Raw genomic sequence first — 18921 nt, forward strand, 5'->3', positions numbered from 1 at the left:
ATTATTATTAAATATAATAACCATGTAAGGTACCTTTTAAAAATAAACAAGCATAAATACAAATAATATACTACATTGTAAAATTCGTTGAAGTTGAATAGTCCTGCAAAAAACATCTTCACGTGCAACTCTGCCGCCCTCATATGTGGAAAACAGGAACTGCACCGATAGAAACTCATGTTACTACACACTTAATATTCGATTCGAATAACGTTATCTGATATCGCCTGGCGATTTACTATTATATACAATTTCTCAAGAGCCCATATTTGTGCCTTTGCAGATAAATAGGCCAGCGGTAATAATGTATTATAATTTCGACTTCCAAACGCTAGATGTCACATGACGGTAATTTATTCTCAATGACGTAAAAATCGCTTTGTTTTGGCACATGACCGGAAGTGTCGCGGGTTTCAGGAAGCGTTTCATGAATTCAGTTTGACATGTTGGAAGTTGAGAGATGAGCGCAGAGGACCCACAACAAATGGTGATTATAGATCAGGGTGAATTCCGCAAGATACTCGGACTAATGCAGAACTAAACTACGGGCTGTGACCGGTCACTCTGACCAGTTGTTGGTCATGTTTTAAAGTTGTCGAGCAGTGCTAAAGGACGAGCGCTCATGCTAACGCTGCCCGTGTCACTGACGTTGAGTCACAGAGAGCTGTGCTGTTTTGTTCGTCACATGCTGTAATTTGTTTGTGTTTGTGGTTGTCAGCTGGGGCTTACGATGTAAGGATCTTTAAAAAATAAAGGAGATCATTTACTTTCTCTTTAGCCAGCAAGGGAAGAACTCTGCTTGACTTGGATAGTGGAGGTCTTAAATTAATTTGGACTGAAATGATCATAGACAGCGGTTGACCGAGGAACAGGATGTTTCATAACAATGGTAAGTTATTAGTTCACCTAAAAAAATTTATTCTGTAATTGTTTACTTCCCCTCATGAGTTTTTAAGCAAAATGACAGCCTCACTTTCACTTTCATTGAATGGAAAATGATGCAGTGAACGTAACAATTATAACTGCGACTATATCAGCCCCTATGGTTCTTATTCAGAATCCTGTACAAACTGTAGAAGTTGTCTAGCTTATAGTCTGAAAAATCACTCGTATTGGTTTCTGTCTGTTTATGTTGGTGTTGCAGATATGTGTTCAGGGCAGTGGTTCTCAACCAGGGGTCCGGGGCCCACTAGGGGGCCTCAGCAAACTTACAAGATGATTTCAAATCAGACAAAAAAAGCATTAAATCTTTTGAGGTCATAATTGTGATTCTCGGTGGGTCAAAAGTAACTGAACAAAATAAGCACTGCTTTTTTTGTAATGAAATAAAACACTATTTTTTGTTTTCAATGCAAGTTTAATTGTATATTTTTACTTTTGTAATATTGATTCTAGACAATATTCACCTGTAAATTACCGGTATGCTGCTTTTATGTCTGCATAAAATAATACAAATATTAGATAACATATTTTATATTATTTTTTTAATTTATACGGTTTAAGTTAATAAAATAGAAAAGGTAGTTAAATGCACGCAAGGCAGATTGGTGCCAATGGGTGGGAGAAATAAAGAAAATGTATGTAACATCATAGTGTAACCACTAGATGCCTATATAGACCTATAGATAAATAATAATTACATTAAGCTGTGGATTCCCTAGTTGCTTATACGATTATTTCCAGACATAATTACTCACTTTTATTTGGTTTTGTATATATGTTTAGAACTTATCAAAAACGTCTTCATTGTGGCTGATTTGTAGATAGATCCCCATGAAATTGCTCTTTATTTTCATATTTTTTGTATCACCCATTATTTCCTATTATGACCGTGAAGATCACAAGTGTGACTATTTTTAAAAACCATTTATCCTTTTCTAATCATGTCCACTGTTTTGTGTGTGTGTGTGTGTGTGTGTGTGTGTGTGTGTGTGTGTTTTCATATAGCAAATGCCACAAGAATGGGGCCTTAGAGTATTGTTGTGTAAAAATGTGAGGCCTTTGATTCAAAAAGGGTTTAGGAAAAACTGCTACACATTTGTTGTGAGATCAGATGTCAAGTTTGTGTTTCTTTGACTCCTCAGACTTCAGATGACTGGAGTGAATGCTAACTGTGAAGTTCATTGCCTGCTAGGATTTACTTTAACTGACTAATCCCAGGGCACTCTTCCCCTCCTATAATGTTGGAGGGACTTGTTGCCTGGGTGCTCAACACATATCTGGGCAAATATGTGACCAACCTTAACACTGACCAGCTCTCCATTGCTCTTCTCAAAGGTATTTGAATTTGTTTTGATTTTTAATCAGAGTTGACTGTCTGTGGTGTGTATCATTTTGTGAAGTATGCATTTTGTAATGATCCAGGGGCAGTGGAGCTGGAGAACCTCCCACTAAGAAAAGATGCTCTCCGAGAATTCGATCTGCCCTTTGAGGTCAAAGCAGGTTAGTGTTATTCCAGCATTTGGACTTTAATGTAAACAGTCAAGGTTCAATAACTAATTTGTTGGTTTTGCTGGCTGATATGATAACAGCCCTGGACTTTATACTACACCTCTTGGTGTGCTCTTATGGAAATAGGCTACCCTTTTGATTAATTTATCAACAAAATAATAGCGACAAAAATAATCAGTTATTCAAAAATAAACGAAATAATATGATATTAGGGATGTCTTTCAAGATAAAGTCCTAAATAGTAGTATTCTGCTGGTCATTTATTCTCGGCATAGCGGCCGCTGTGAGATGGTCTAACTGAAATGTTGTGTTATTGTCATTTATAGTAGTTGTCAAAAGTAAGGTGTTTCAGTGTAATACTTGTAAATGCACCTTTAAACCTAAATGAAACTCATTGGCTGTCTGCACAAACATCAAGCCTAATGTCATTTATTCCATCTGAGGGTTAGCTATTTGCGTCTTGTGATCTTAATTGTGGGAATTAAGAAAACCCTTTTACAGCAGTCTGTCAAAACGGGATTATCTGGCTAGCTTGTGCAGTGAGTTACAAAAGTTTTGTGTCAGTAAGATTTTAATATTTGTATTCAGCAAGGATGCATTATATTGCTTAGAAGTGACAGCAGAGACATTTTTTTATGTCACAAATGATTTCTATTTTAAATAAATGCTGTTTTCATCAAAGAATCCTAAAAAAACTAACATGGTTTCTAAAAAAAATATTAAGCAGCACAGCCGTTTTCAACATTGGCAGTAAATATACAGTAAATGGCAAATGTTCTCAACATATCTCTCAGCTAATGCTGTACACTATAGCCTACAGGGAGTCAGTTGTTACTACATTACTTTAAAATTAACTGATTTGTATACAATCGCTTAAATACATTAAATAGCAACAAAACAGTATTTATTGTTTGAGTTTCATAATAAAATGGGCAGAATTTGATATCTGAGAGGCATCTTTTTAATGATTGGAAAGGGAGCGCTCTTTGCATGCCATCAAAGATATATATAATCCATTGGATAAAAGTTTTTTTTTATGATGCTAAGAGGACCGATAATAAAATTTCGACATATAAATGCAGGATTCACTCAAAAATTTGCAATTGACATAGTGATAACTAGCATAGTACAAATGCAGACTAATAGATCAATAGAAAAATATTTGTATCAAAATATTTTTGATATTCCAAGTATTAGTATAAGTAATGACTTATAATGAAATATGTAATGAGTGCAAAGAGTAATGAAATTTTAATTAATGAGTAATGAATCTTAATGGTCTCACTGTACATTGCTATTCATGTTATGGTTGAGCTGTTGGTTACACATTACATCTGCACTAGATTTTAGATGCTCAGTGATTTGATTCTTAATTGTCCATCTGACAGTAAAATTAAAATGTGAATTTTTAGTAAACTAGTACAGGTAAAAGTACAGGTAAATGTTTAATTGTCTATCTGACTTAAACAATTAAAATGTATGACTCTGAAAAATGTTGAAGAACCCTGTTCAATCTGTTCATAGAAATGAGAATTGATTTTATTTTACCCAGCCTTAATTTTAAAGTAAATACAAATAGAAAATGGTTATAATAAATCGAAATAATATTTCACAATTTTACTGTTTTTAGCCTTGGTGAGCATCAGAGACTTCTTTCAAAAACATTTTGAATGGTGGTGTACAGTGCCCTCCACAATTATTGAACCCCCTGGTAAATATGATCAAAATTGGCTGTAAAAAATAAATCTGCATCGATTATCCTTGTGATCTTTCATTCAAAAAATGTGCAAAATTCTAACTTTTCATTGAAGTAAAAGAATTGAAAGTGGGGGGAAATCACATTATGAAATAAATGTTTTTCTCCAAAACACGTTGGCCACAATTATTGAAACCCCTAGAATTTTTTACGAGTAAAATATCTCTGAAGTATATTCCCATTAATATTTACCTTTTTTAGTACACCAGGGTGACTAGGAACATGAAACTGTCCAGCTATGACTTCGTGTTTCACAGGAGTTTAAATATGAGGAAACACAAAGGCCAAATCCCCTTAATCATCCATCACAATGAGTAAAACCACAGAATATAGTTCTGATGCGTAGCAAAAGATTGTTGAGCATCACAAACTAGAAAGTGGCTGTAAGACAATAGCTAAAGAATTGAAAATCCCCATTTTGACCATCAGGGCAATAATTAAGAAGTTATAACCAACTAAAGATGTTATGAATCTGCCAGGAAAAGGACGTGTGTCTATACTGTCTTAATGCATGGCGAGTATGAAAGTTTGAGTGGCCAAAGACTCTTCAAGGATCACAGATGGAGAATTGCAGAGATTAGTTGAGTCTTGGGGGTCAGAAAGCCTAAAAAAAAAATTATCAAACAACCCCTACATCCCCACATGTTGTTTGGGAGGCTTTAAAAAAAAAACTCCTCGCTCATCCAAAAACAAATTCCAGCAAATTTAATTGTCAGACACGACTGGATCTTCAAACAACACAGGGTTCTGTGGTCAGATGAGACTAAAACAGAGCTTTTTGGCAGCAAACACACTAGATGGGTTTGGTGAACACAAGGATAAAAAGTACCCCATGTGTACAATTTAATATACCATTGGATCTTTAATGTTGTGGGCATATTTTTCTGCTGGAGGTCCTGGACTTCTTGTTCAGATACATGGCATTGTGGATTCTATCAAATATCAACAGATAAAAAATCAAAACCTGATGCTTTCTGCTAGAAATCTTATAATGGGCCGTGGTTGGATCTTCCTTCAGGACAACGATCCAAAACAAACATCAAAATCAACACAAAAATTTGTTGTGGAGCACAAAATGAAGCTTCTGCCATGACCGTCCCAGTTCCCTGACCTGATGAGTGGAGTGAACTGAAGAGGAGAAGCACCAACATGGATCTGGGAATCTGAAGGATCTGGAGAGATTCTGTGTGGAGGAATGATCTCTGATCTCTTGTCAGGTGTTCTCCAAACTCATCAGGCATTATAGGAGAAGACTCAGAGCTCATCTTGGCAAAAGGAAATTGCAAAAAGTATTTAATAAAAGGGTTTCAATAATTGTGGCCAACGTGTTTTGGAGAAAAACATTTATTTCATAATGTGATTTCCCCCCACTTTCAATTCTTTTACTTCAATGAAAGGTTAGAATTTTGCACATTTTTTGAATGAAAGATCACAAGGATAATCGATGCAGATTTATTTTTTGCAGCCAATTTTGATCATATTTACCAGGGGGTTCAATAATTGTGGAGGGCACTGTATATGTACATTTTATATGTAATTTATAAATATTATGTTTTTCAGGCGTCATTGGGAAGATCACTCTCCAGATCCCCTTTTATCGACCACACAGTGACCCATGGGTCATCTCCATGTCCCAGCTGAACCTGATTGTCGGCCCTGCCCCCCCACAGGAATATGATGAGGTGCGAGAAAGAGAAGCTGAGAAAGAGCAGAAGAAACAGCTGCTCAAGGCGCTAGAGGACAAGTGGAAGGTACAAGACGTTTAAATAATATCAGCAGAATCACCTGTGGCTTTATTTATTTATAAATCTACTTTTATAAAATCACTTTTAAGCATTTTTGCTCCAAAAATGTTGAACCTTTTACTAATAGAAATGACAGGCTCCTAGCATTCCCATTTTATTTTTATTTATGTTTAATTTAGCATGTGTCTCTTTTCCTTCTATTAATTAGTTTTATGCTATTATTGTTTATAATATATGTTCTTTTTTATAAAAAAATGTAACTTTACAAAAAAAAATTTTACATGTTTCACCAGAGTGAATGTGAGCAGAGGGGAGAATCTTATTGGTACTCTGCCACAGCATCTGTTGTGACTCGAATCGTTGAGAATATTGAGGTAATTTTCACTATTATTTTGTTTACTTCTTTACTTGCACTCTGTTGATGTTATAATTTTATGTCAGAAATTCAATTTTAATGTGCTTTATTTTCTGTATGTTATTAGTTGAAAATTCAAGGTGTCCACTTACGTTTCGAAGATGATTTCTCCAACCCTGAGAAACCATATGCCTTTGGTGTTTGTATCAAGAATGTATCCGCACAAAACTGCTCCAAAGAACCAGTGAGTTGTCCACATTATTTGATATTTTCATGAAGTGGCTTTATCTTTACATATTGGAACATGAAAGGTAAACTCTTCACATACAGGCACAGAAGCTTATTCGGCAGAAGAAGCTGGAAATCAGTGAATTCAGTGTGTACTGGGACACAGAGTGCACCATTCTTGGAGATCTTCCCTCAACAGAAGTACAGGTAGATTTGTGATAATGTCAGGATGTTCAATAGCAGAATGGCTAGTGCTTTTTGTAAACTCTTTTTTAACAATTATTGTCTGTTACAGGAGCTGATGAGTAAATGTATGCAGAACCATGAGCATCAGTATATATTTGAGCCAGTATGTGCCTCTGTGCTGTTGAGGAGAAATGCCTCTAAAGAACCACTACGATCTCGTAATACACCTCGCATTGAGGGCCAAGTGCAGTTGGAACCCCTCTCACTTCGTCTGTCACAGGTAACATTTTTCAATATTTTTAAATCTTCCAAATCTCTTGGACCTTTCCTCTAGGGTGTTTTTTCTCAGCTTTTTTGAGCACTCTTAGCAATCCTGGGCGGTATAATGTGTATACTTGAAAACGTTTTGTGGTTTGATTTATTAGTGCAATGTCCACTTAAAGTTTGAACACCAAAAGCGCTTGCCCTTTCTGAATGACTTTAATTGAACTGGGTTTGGTGAATTTAAAATGTACCATATGTGTAACCACCCTTTGTTGACTTTTACAGTTTTTTTTTTTTTCATGTAAACTAACAATATGATTGACATTTGATTACAGGTTCAGTATCAACAGATCATGGCATTCCTCAAAGAACTGGAGCGGCGAGAAAGGGAGGTTCTTTTTCGAAAGTGGAGACCTAAACTTCACATTTCTGGAAAGTAATGAGATTTCTTTTTTCTATGCCTATAAAAAGAAACAAGTAAAAATATGTTTTGATATAAGATTTGAATCCTCTAAATAGGTCATGTTGATTAAAATGTGATAAATCTTTTGTTTAACAATGGTATTATTTTTCTAGAATAATAACTCTTCTTTATTGTTGAAGCTGTCGGCAGTGGTGGATGTTTGCCATTAATGCCAACCTGAATGAGATCAGAGAGCAGCGCAGGCAGGGAAGCTGGAACTTTGCTCTGCACAGGGCGCGTGATGCCAAACTCTACACTAGCTTGTATGTCCAGAGGCTTAAGGGAGAAACTTTGAGTCCACAGGAGGAGGTAAGATTATGGACTTAGAGGGTTGGAGGGCATTCATTACAAAGTTAAGATTGTCTCAATGTCTCAAAGCTCACTACCTTAGTATGTGTGCTCTTGAGTTTGGAAAAAAACCCGTATTCTTTTATAATCTGTGTCTCTCATATCAATAGAGTGAGTTGGAAAGGATTGAAGATGAACAGACACTGGAGGAGCTGCAGATTCTCCGGGAAACTGTTTATGTCTCCTTCCGCAAACATGAGGAAATTGCAGAGGCAAGCTGAGATGACTTACTTCAGTGCCCTACTTGTGGGCAAAATGAACATGTTAAAGTGAAAAGTCATGGGCGATACTGTGTTGCCTAATACTGAAAAAACGATATAAAAAAAACATATTTTATCATCGTAATCATGGTCTAAACATTTGTTAAATCTAATCCCACTCTAAGTCATCTTGTATTTTAATCATCCCTCATATCCATTTAGAGTCTACGAGAGCCCATAATAAACGAGACCCCAGCCACCTCTCCCTCAGACTCCATACCTAAAAGTGGGAGTTCGGGCATGATCCAGTATCTGCAGTCTTGGTTCCCAGGCTGGGGTGGCTGGTATGGGGGTTCTGAAAGAGGGCCAGAAGACCTTTTACCAGGCACTGCCCAGTGGGAAATTCTTGGTGAGTTTTCCAGTTATGCTTACTGGAAAAAGAGGTTTATTATAATGATTTCATATAATTTTAAATTTTATATAGAACATTTCTATACTATTATGCACCATGTATCAAGACACTCCTCTCTTCCAAACAGCTGAGACAGATGATCTCTTTGATCCTTTGGAGGATTCACAAACACTGAATACCTTTACAAGAAGGGATCATCTCTTTGCACGACTGGACTTTATCCTCGAGAAAGCAGCTGTCACCCTGTACCATCAAGATAAAATTAAACCTCATTTGAGTGAAAACGGGGTCATTCAACTGGAGTTTTCAGGTTTTTTATAAATATATTCACTTTTTATTGAAATAAAGTCTCAATGGCTTGGATACATTTTTAATGTGAATATGTTTTTTATTTTGCTTTACAGGTGTGAAGATCGGGGTTGAGTCTCTTCCTCGCTCTGAGTCCTCTTTACTCACAGTGAAACTTGGCGGGCTGTTTCTCCGGGATCTCACAACCCAGGGCACCATCTTTCCTTTCCTTGTTTCACCAAAACCGGTATGATTTTGCCCACAAGTTACTTGGTGCCCTAGAACTGTTACCTGCATGTACTATAAATATCTATGACAAAATATAAGTGTAATTATAGATTTCATAGAACTTTTTTTCATTTAAGGATAAGGTTGTTGTTGCTATCAGTCAACCTTTTGGCCAGACTAACATCACAAAAATAGGCAATCTAGGTGAGTAATCTACATTTACTGTATGAAAACAACTATGTACAAATAAATGTCAATGAAGGCTGAATATTATTATTATATATCATATATTATTATTATTATTATTTTACCTTTTTTTTTCAGGCTCTGTTGTAGAATCATCAGCACCTCCTGTCTTTGAGATGATTTATGAACGTAATCCAATAAGGAGCAAATTTGAGAGGAGACTGGAGGTCAATACCAGTCCTCTCAATATCATTTATAACCCTCAGGCTATCAAGAAAGTGGCTGAGTTTTTCTACAAAGGAAGGGTCCACACCTCGGGTGTGTATTGAGGATAAGCATCCCTCTTAAATTGGTTTAAATTGCTTTTGTGAAATATCAGTTTATTCTGGTTTACATTACATTTTCCAGGGTTTGGATATCAGTCTGAGTTAGAGCTGAGAGTGGCTGAAACAGCCAGGAGGCAATACAACAAGCTGAAGATGCAAACCAAGGCAGAAATCAGACAAACCATTGATCAGCTGCTAGTCGGAGAGTTCATTGTAAGAGAGGACTTTATTTAATAACATTCAGTTACAGTTTCAGTTAGATATTTAGTTTTAATTATGTTGTGGGTTTTCTTTCACAGGAAAACAGTAAGCACTGGACTATGAAATTGGATATATCTGCCCCTCAAGTCATCTTCCCGGATGATTTTCAGTCTGAAGACCCCATGCTAGTTGTGGTAGACCTCGGCCGTATTCTTCTTACTAATTCCCAAGGTAACTGGTCAAATAAAATTTTCTTCTGTAGCCTTTTCACACATTCTGAATTTATTGCAGTTGATGGCCACTTGTGACAGTTTTATTTCTGCTCCAACAAAAGATCATGAAACAAACCACAAGACTTCTCAGACAGAAGGAGAGAGTGATGAAGAATTTCAGACACCATTAGCAACACCTCCTGGGACCCCACCTCCAGAGCAAGAGGTGGACGTCAAAGGTCAGGAGAGGCCCCATGATATCACCAGCCTTAAGTCTCCAGAAGGTGCCCAAATTATCAGCAGGAACCTGTATGAGAAGTACTCCTTGTCTTTCAATGACCTACAGATAATGGTTGGCCACTATAAAGACAACTGGAAGCATCTACAGGAGAGTGAAGTGGGCCCCACTCATGTGGTGGAGAAATTCAATGTCCTACTGCAGCTAGAGCAAAGACTGCGGTACACATCCGACCCTCAGTTCCCAGGGGCTGTTCTCTCAGGAACACTACCAGACCTGAAAGTGCACATCAACCTGGAGAAGATGACTGCCCTGAAAAGCTGCTTGGCTAGACTGGGAAATTCAGGGGCAGATGGAGGTGACAAGAAGGGGGAGAATCTCAGATCCCCTGACCCTCTTACACTTCGTCATGAGAAGATCTTCCAAAGGGAAGATAGTGATTGGAAGCTTCAAGGTTCTGATAAATGTCTTACCAAAAGTGTGATGACACTTGAGCAACATACTCGAGAGATGCTTGTGGAATCTAAACTTCTCCTTGTAGAGTTTAATATCAATTACATGCAACTTGGCATTGAAAGTGGGGGCCGGTATATTTCTGTCCTGAAAGTGTTTGGAACAAATGCACATTTCGTAAAGCGGCCTTATGATGCAATGGTTTCCCTCACAGTTCATGGGCTCTACCTTGTGGACACATTGCAGACGTATGGCTCAGACTTTGATCTTCTTGTTGCATCTCATAAACACCTAAGTTTTGATGTACCTACTGGAAGTCTTCGCGAAAGCCAGCCCACGTCACCTGTCTCACCAGACAGTAAATCACCAGAACTGCCAGATCTTGCTTTTGACAGGGGATCTCCACGGGGCTCTCCTCTGAGAGACCAGGAGGCTCTCATTAAATTGGAATACCAGTTTGTCAGCTCAGACTGCCCCTCCATGAACTTGGACAGCTCTCTGCAGGTAACCTCCATGCAGGTCAACAACCTGGATATCATCCTTAACCCTGAAACCATAGTAGAGCTTCTGAAATTCCTTCAACAGTCTTTCCCCAAAGAAGAAAACTCCCCAACACAACAGCTAGCACCACTGCCTAATGGAGAAGACAACGAGGATACCTATCAGTCCACTTATGTCCAGAATAAAGAGTTAACTGTTGAAATTCACAGGTTAAACTTGCTGCTTTTGCGAACTGTTACCACCGGGACTGTTCTGGGAGGTGAGAAGAAAGGCATGAAAATTGCAACGGCCAGTATAAATGGGACAAAAGTCAATGTTTCAATGGGAAGTCGATTGGATGTCAATGGCTCTCTAGGATGCATTCAGCTTGTAGACTTGACTCAGGAAGGTGGCAAAAGTCAGTTTGTGGTCAGTATTGGAAGTGTAGAAGACAGCTCCTCCACAGATGGTGTGGCATTCTTTCCCATTGCTGGCATGGTTCCCTCTGAAGCTTTGAGTTTCCGCTTTATGGAAAAGTCTCGGGGAGAATGTTCCCTTCAACTTCAGATGGCATCTTTACACTATAACCACTCAGCAAAGTTCCTGAAAGAGCTCAGTTTATCAGCAAATGAAGTGGAGGACAACTTCCGGTCTATGCTGAAGACTGCAGCTACAAAGGTCTCCACTGTGTTGGCAACGAAAACCGCAGAGTACAGTGGTATGGTATCTCTCTTTGAGAACCCATACAGAAGATCTAGGAGGCAGAGTCAGTGTAATTGGGCATTTGACACTTTTGAGGAAGATGATTTCTGTGTTCCTGAAAAGGACCCAGGCTTGGATTCTTTTCTGGTCAAGCTGACTCTAGATGTCAGTATAGAATCCCCAGTTGTGTCTATTCCTAGAAAGCCTGGTCACCCTGAGCTGCTTGTTGGACATTTAGGGAGCATACGAATTCAAAATTTTATTACAGGGCAAGACTCAGAAGGGGAGAAACTGCAGGTTGAAGTGAAGAATATAAGACTCTATTCTGTCAACACAAACTTGGTTTTAAGGAAAGGAGCACGACTTAACAGCAGCTCCACTTCTGGACCCTCACCCTCTCATGGTGACAACATTAATCTGAATGAGCCTCAATTTACGCGGCATGACTTCTTTGAGCATTTGAGCAGAGGAAAAGGTCAGTTTTTAAGTTCTCAAAATGTAGGGAATTTTTGAAGCTTTTTTTATATTTATATTTGGTTAAGTTAATTCATGGCACATTTCAATATCTTTATGTCTTTTCCTCCTTTTAGCATTTCATATTTTAAAAGATGCCACCATCAAGCTCACTGTCGAGAAAGTCCCTGCTGATGAAAACTCACACTTTACCTTTTTGTCATGTGAAGAACCTTACCAGAGCACTGGGCTAATGAGAGTGGAAGGCAGATTTGTTAATGCTGTCCAGGTAAAGCACTATTAAAATGCATAGCATAATTTTATTTATTTATCTTTATTTATCATATATAAATTCCAGAATTTTAAGTTGTCATATTTTTTCTCAGGTGTGTCTCTGCAAGTCTGTGTATGAGCAGGTCCTTCAAACTCTCGATAATCTCTCATTCATTGAAGATCAACGAGTAACACCCAGTCATCCCCCTACACCACCACCTCCTACGCCCTCTTCCACTAAACCGCATCGCTTCCCTGATCTGCAAGGTGGACTCTTTGCGCGTGACCCTCCTCATGTCGGCTTTCCTTACTCCTCATTGTCACCATCCTTTTCAGCAACACTTCCACTGCAAAACGAGAGCCCCCCTCTCCAGCCTCCTTCTTTTACCGAAGTGAAGGCCATCTTTCGGGTCTCTGAGCTGGAAGTGCAGTTGAGCGGAGACCTTAGCCAAGGATCTCAAGGGTTGGTCAGTCTCCGCTTTCAAGACCTGGAGGGAGACTTCACCAAAGATCATCCCCATTCAGTCTCCATCCAACTAGCCCTTCACTCATTGTTAATGGAAGACCTACTAGAGCCAAACCCTGAATCAAAGTACAAACACCTCATGGTATCCAGAGGGGCTCCAAAGCCCTCCACCTTCAGTCCAAAGGAATACCTGTCACAGTCGTGCCCAATAACGTCCAATGTTCCGTACCCAGAAATGTCACGCTCTCTTCCAGCACAATTTGAAGAGGCACAGAATGTTTTCCAGTTCTATCAGAGGCACCCCAGTACACCATCTGCATCCAGTCGAAAGAGCAAAAAGGCTGCAGAGTGCCCCAGCACCCCTCCTCCATCCCCATCCCGCCAAACTCCGTCTCCACACCCACGGTCAGACTTTGATGACTCTTTGGTACATATAAACGTGCTAATGGTTGATAGGCGGCACCCTGAGTTTAAAACGCGGTATGGCAGCATTGGCCGCAGTGTGGACGTGGACTTCAACTGCCTTGATATTCTCATCACGCTGCAAACCTGGGTCATGATTCTAGACTTCTTTGGCATTGGCTCTACTGCTAATAACCATGCGTTGAAAGTGCCTACCACCACACCTCAGCCTATACCTGAACTCTCAGTGGAAAATAGTGACCTCAGCGATCTTGTAGAATTGTATCCAGAGATTGAGGAAAGGGTCAATACAAAGCTAGATTTAAAGGTACAGTAGAATAATGCAAGACATTATAATAATTATATAAATGAATAAATGTTTTAGATAATACATTTATAAAACAAAATCTATTTTCCTACATTAAAAAAATGATGGCCAGTGTAGGGTGAATTAGTGCCTGCCCAGTTTTTCTGAATATTGCACTACTGTATAATCTTTAAAAATGACTTGTGTACTTCCTTCACAGGTTCACTCGTTATCACTGGTCCTGAGGAAGAAGACCAATGAGCTTGCTAAAGCTAGTGTCTCTAAACTGTTTACACACATGGAAATGATTGGTGTGTATAAGTATGATGAAATTTGTTAAAATCGTTAAAATTGTTAAAATTTTTCAGAAAATTTACATTTGCTAAATTTATATGTCACTTTCAGATGGAGATCTAGCATTGCAAGGAAGTCTGGGTACTTTGTCACTGAGTGATTTGACACCCCACGGGGACCTATACAGAGAGCGTTTCACAACGCGTGGTGGAGAGGCCCTTGTCTACAACATACACAAGTATTTTCTCACGTTTATTTAATTTAATTAATGCATATTGAACCAGGGTTACACAAGTAACCTAATGTTACACATTTTCACATTTTGTGTGTCTGATTTAGTTTTGACACTGCCTCTATCTCCAGGTATGGAGAACCTGACCCCTGCTTGCTGCGAGAATATGATATGAAGGTATCTCTTCAGATGGCCTCAGTACAGTATGTCCATACTCAGCGCTTCCAGGCCGAGGTGGTGGCCTTTATCCAACACTTCACACAGCTACAGGATGTCCTGGGCAGGCAGAGAGCTGCCGTTGAGGGTCAGGCAGTAAGTGGACTACTTTAATTCTGTTTGTTTAGTGGTAACCTTTAGACAGAATAAGTTGAAATGTTGAGATAGCACCCTTAATTATTTACTTTTCCCTTCCTCATGTGTGCTTCTGTACAACCTAGTGTAAATGATGCATACATGCCAGGGAAAACAGACCAGCCAGTGCTGCTCACATAACCGCTTGCCATTTGAGTGATCAGCTGGCTGTGGCTGCCCTCAATCCTTCCCTGCAGAGACAAGATAGAGTTAAACAAGGAGTTGTCAACACTCATTTCTTTCAAACTGGAGACACTGGTGATGAGGCTGGACACTGAGCTGTCTGTCCTTTCTTAATCCCTTCTTACATACCACTGGCTCCTGATCAGCAGTTACCCATTAGGACACTATCCTGTCTTGCTCGCATTCTTTTTTCTTTTACACTTTGCATTAACAAAAGCTCCAATATTTGCATCTATATATAACATGTTGTAATACCCAGATCTCTAGGTTCAATGAGGTTTCACAGGTTTTGGGGCAAATCTGGGTTTGTTAGATAACATAGCATGTTATCATGTAATCTTGTTCAAGCTGAACAAAATCTGGATTTTTATTTTATTTATTATTATTATTATTAAGTTAGTGCTGTGCTAAGATAGTTGGCTAAGATGTTAGCTTGCAAATTAAAAACATGCTTCATTTGACCATTTTAGCTTTTACAATAAAATGTTATATGCAATTTAAAATAACATAGCTGTCACCTTGATAAGCATTAGTGTGTTGGTAATATAAAGGTAATATAAAGACGTTAATTATCATATTAAGTAATTAACTACACTCGATTCTGTTTTGTGGCTAAAGCGAATCTAGAAGTGAACTGCTATCTCTTATATAAAACCAAAGTGAAATGAACTTGATGAACACAAAAGTAATGCTGTATACTTTCATATAATGGTAGTCATGACATTGTAGTGACCTAAGGGGATTGTTTAAAATTCACTTTCTACCCTACAGGTGCGTGAACGCCCACAGCGAGCTGCTCGTGTGCTGCTGGACATTGAGGCAGGTGCTCCTGTCCTCTTGATCCCAGAGAGCTCCCACTCTAAACGCCTCATAGTGGCCAACCTAGGCCAACTCCGAGTTCGTAACTGTTTCCTGCCTGCTGGCTCTCATGGCACCTTCTCTCTTAGAGATAAGGTAGAGAAACTTACAATGGCACATACCTTTTTCCCCTCTCTGGTGAGTCCTACCATCCCCATATAGTGTACACTACATCGCCACTCTGCAGCTGTGGGATGCATTTAAGGAGCATTTTACTGTTTGCTGCAATATGATAATGATTTCATTAAGGGAAAAGCAAGGGGGTGGGAGGATAGCAAATTGTATCTTTCAAAAATGAATTGAGGAAAGTGCTTCATGGATGTAGTCCCATTCTTTATTGTGCATGGTTAAGGTCACAGTTTTCCAGTAAAATTTCATTTATTTAGGTTTAATTTAACTCCTGTGTGGTTGTGTACAGTTTGTGGGAATATCAGACCTAAATTAACAGTTTATGAACATTAACAATCATCTCATCTCATCTTTTTTTTTTTTTCTCAATCAAGAATTTGATTTTGCATGCTAATTCATACAAGGATCCCTCACATTATAAGGTATCAGGGCATGCTAATCTGATGTGTGTTTCTTATTGGGTAATAAGATGGTGTTCCTTCTCTCTTTACTTGTTTTCATGACCGATAAGAACAGTTTCACATTGAGTAAATTCCATTTTAGCTTAGTCTGTAGGAAATGCAATGAAATTTTAATACAGTTGTCACCCAAAAATGATGTAATTATTTATTCATTCTTATGACATTTCTGAACCTATATACTGATATTTTTGTGATTTGAATGGCAAAGATCCATGTGAACATAAACTCATTTTATTATATTGGAATGACAAGAAAAAGTTAATAATAAATTATTTTTCTTGTGAATGAATTTGAATCATTTCTGGGTGAACTCAGTATTTTGGCGGCAGTGCACACTGAACTAGGCTCAAAGTTTTGCTATTATCTTTTCAATTTCTATATTTTAAGACCATAATGTTGTTTTTCCTCTGTCTTCTTTCCAATTAAAATTTATATTAGGGCTGCACGATATCGAGGAAAAATGCGATATGCGATAACTCATTAAATAATGCGATATTCAATATGCGATACGATAATGCTTAAAGTGTGTAAAATAAACTTAAGTTATCTTTAAAATATATTTAAAATTATATAATCTACATAAGTGTTTCACATTCTTTTTGTGACAAGAAAACATCCCTACAACTTCTGAAAGTGAACAGCAGTGTTTTACTGTAGCATAAGAAGTGTTATTTTAACATCAGTGTAAACCACAGGGTTTAGGGTTTCAGGTAGGCCTACATTAGGTTTATTTAACAGCAGAAACTGAATAATCAAATGTAAAAATAAACACTGCTTAGTTTTCACTGTATGAATTAAATATATAGGCTACTGATTCTTATTAAAGCTACAAAAGTTATTCAGCCAAGAGCAGTGAGTGATTTTCTCTTTGTCTTTTGTTCATGACCCCAGTTATTGCAAGCTGTTGCGATATGCATATCGTGATATATACATTTGCGATATTTCGATAATTTCGATATATTGTGCAGTTCTAATTTCTATACTGCTTTTTTAAAGAACAATTAATGTTTTGGATGCATTTTTTGGAAATATAAGTTTTTTTATAGGTATGTTATACTGTATATATATATGTTTTTTAACACTGTAATCGTTTCTGAAGGATCGAGTGAAAGATGCCCAGTCTGCCTCTGATACTGAGAAGGCTAGGGAAAAAAAGTCTTCAAGTTCCAGCACAGCTTCTGGATTTATCCTAGGCAAACCCCAGCCCAGCCTTGGATGCATTCCAGAAGCAGATGTGCCTTCAAGTCTAGGTCAGCACCCAGAATCTGGAATGCACTTATTGTGGGAAACAAATTTTTCAATATGTATAAATAGGGTGAACCTGATCTCAAAGCAGACTTTTGTGATAATTGACTTGTCCTTTTATTACAGAAGATCATGTGTGTCTGCTGGACTGTATAGCTCTAGACCTTCAGGAGATGGACATATTTGCAGCAGAGCGGATGCCCTGTGAGCCATGGGACAGTGTTGGAAAGCATCTGGAAACAGACTTGGTCTTCCCATCCTACTCAGTACGTAGAAGTGGAGAGAGCCTGCTAAAGGAGCGCTGCCGTCTAAAGCTGAAAGTTGAGCGCAACCTTGACAAGTCAGTCAATTGTCCTAATGTAGCCTAAGCTTTCCTGCCTTAATCGAAAATACTCCCAGTTTAGGTTTCCTTTGTCTTTGTTATTAACATGCATTTCATTTTCTCATTGTCTCAGGGAACTAAGTCATGCCGTCCCAGACATGTCCATCCATGGTAGTCTGTCTTCTGTACACTGCTCCCTGGACCTGGAGAGGTATCAGCTGATCCGTGGACTCTTGGATCACAATCTGGGAGAGCCTGTGGAGGAGTTCCTCAGACCTTACAATCTCCAAGACCCCAGCACCTATGTAAGCTTATTACAGCAGCTTTCCTGTTTAGTTTTTTTTAAATTATGAACAGTTTTATGGTTCAAATTTATTACATGCAATTGTTTATCATGTGACTTTATGGCTTTTAGATCAATGCTTGATATAAATACAAAATTACCACTATCAATAAGGGTTTCAAAACAGTGGAACAGTGATTTAACAAGAAAAAATTTAAATGGCCCATACTGTCAAAAATATTGCTGATCCCTGTTATAAATTGCAATTTGAAGAATGGCTAATTTGTTTATAAATTAAATTGTCAATAGACTGTCCCGTCTTCTATAATAAAGGCAAAAGCCCCAAAATGCAATTATTAAAATAAAGATAAGAATTAGGGGGAAAAAAGGAATTAATTTGCAGGCTTTGTAGGCCTGGACAGTGTATTAATGGAGGTGTATTCATGCAGACCGTGTTAAGTGGTGATGTGTACACATCCCTGTCTCTTCTGGTGGACATGAAGGACGTCAGTCTGGAGTTACTAGACAACCCTAAATCCACGGGTCATAACCGCTCCTTGGCCAGGTACATCATTTGTTCAAAATGTTTTATTTCTTTGCACTTTTTTTTTATAGATAAAAAGTTTAATTACTCTTTCTCTCCCACTAGGTTTGACTTTATGAAATCTAAGCTCCTGTTTGAGAGTTTCTCTAATAGCTCCAAATCGGTGAACCTAGTGTCCCATTCACTCCTGGCCCATGACACTCGATTCACTGGGTGCAGTGGACCAACAGAAGGAAAACACAATGTGTTTGACTGCGTTCTGCAGCCATCCAGGACAGGCACCAACCGAGCCTCTCTGCAGCTGGAGCTACATTACAGGTCTGGGCCCACTACTAAAATACATTTAAATGCATTCCATTGGTCAGCGGCTATCACCGTGTAGCCCAAGACTGGTTA

At 38.4% G+C, this 18921-nt stretch overlaps 1 protein-coding gene across 5 annotated transcripts in view; it reads left to right on the top strand.

Moving 5' to 3' along the window:
* Positions 1–405: 405 nt before the first annotated feature.
* Positions 406–18921, top strand: part of vps13d (vacuolar protein sorting 13 homolog D) — a 43367-nt gene continuing 24851 nt past the window's right edge. Inside the window, exons 1-32 of one of the 5 annotated variants that reach the window (XM_082144332.1) lie at positions 406–487; positions 779–889; positions 2085–2277; positions 2365–2442; positions 5768–5958; positions 6246–6326; positions 6435–6551; positions 6638–6742; positions 6831–7001; positions 7321–7421; positions 7589–7757; positions 7907–8008; positions 8219–8405; positions 8536–8718; positions 8813–8943; positions 9062–9128; positions 9249–9428; positions 9519–9649; positions 9736–9868; positions 9972–12197; positions 12313–12464; positions 12562–13644; positions 13844–13934; positions 14029–14155; positions 14281–14461; positions 15455–15637; positions 16045–16092; positions 17231–17381; positions 17503–17716; positions 17832–18003; positions 18431–18546; positions 18631–18843. In XM_082144332.1, coding sequence (XP_082000458.1) covers positions 2181–2277; positions 2365–2442; positions 5768–5958; positions 6246–6326; positions 6435–6551; positions 6638–6742; positions 6831–7001; positions 7321–7421; positions 7589–7757; positions 7907–8008; positions 8219–8405; positions 8536–8718; positions 8813–8943; positions 9062–9128; positions 9249–9428; positions 9519–9649; positions 9736–9868; positions 9972–12197; positions 12313–12464; positions 12562–13644; positions 13844–13934; positions 14029–14155; positions 14281–14461; positions 15455–15637; positions 16045–16092; positions 17231–17381; positions 17503–17716; positions 17832–18003; positions 18431–18546; positions 18631–18843 — 7181 coding nt within the window. In that variant the 5' untranslated portion in view covers positions 406–487; positions 779–889; positions 2085–2180. Of the gene's footprint in view, positions 890–2084; positions 2278–2364; positions 2443–5767; positions 5959–6245; positions 6327–6434; positions 6552–6637; positions 6743–6830; positions 7002–7320; positions 7422–7588; positions 7758–7906; positions 8009–8218; positions 8406–8535; positions 8719–8812; positions 8944–9061; positions 9129–9248; positions 9429–9518; positions 9650–9735; positions 9869–9971; positions 12198–12312; positions 12465–12561; positions 13645–13843; positions 13935–14028; positions 14156–14280; positions 14462–15454; positions 15680–16044; positions 16093–17230; positions 17382–17502; positions 17717–17831; positions 18004–18430; positions 18547–18630; positions 18844–18921 lie in introns of all 5 variants that reach the window. The other 4 variants (XM_082144333.1, XM_082144331.1, XM_082144334.1 and 1 more) reach the window with 4 other exon arrangements.

The sequence above is a fragment of the Leuciscus leuciscus genome (assembly GCF_965113295.1).
Source record: "Leuciscus leuciscus genome assembly, chromosome: 18".
NCBI lineage: Eukaryota > Metazoa > Chordata > Actinopteri > Cypriniformes > Leuciscidae > Leuciscus > Leuciscus leuciscus.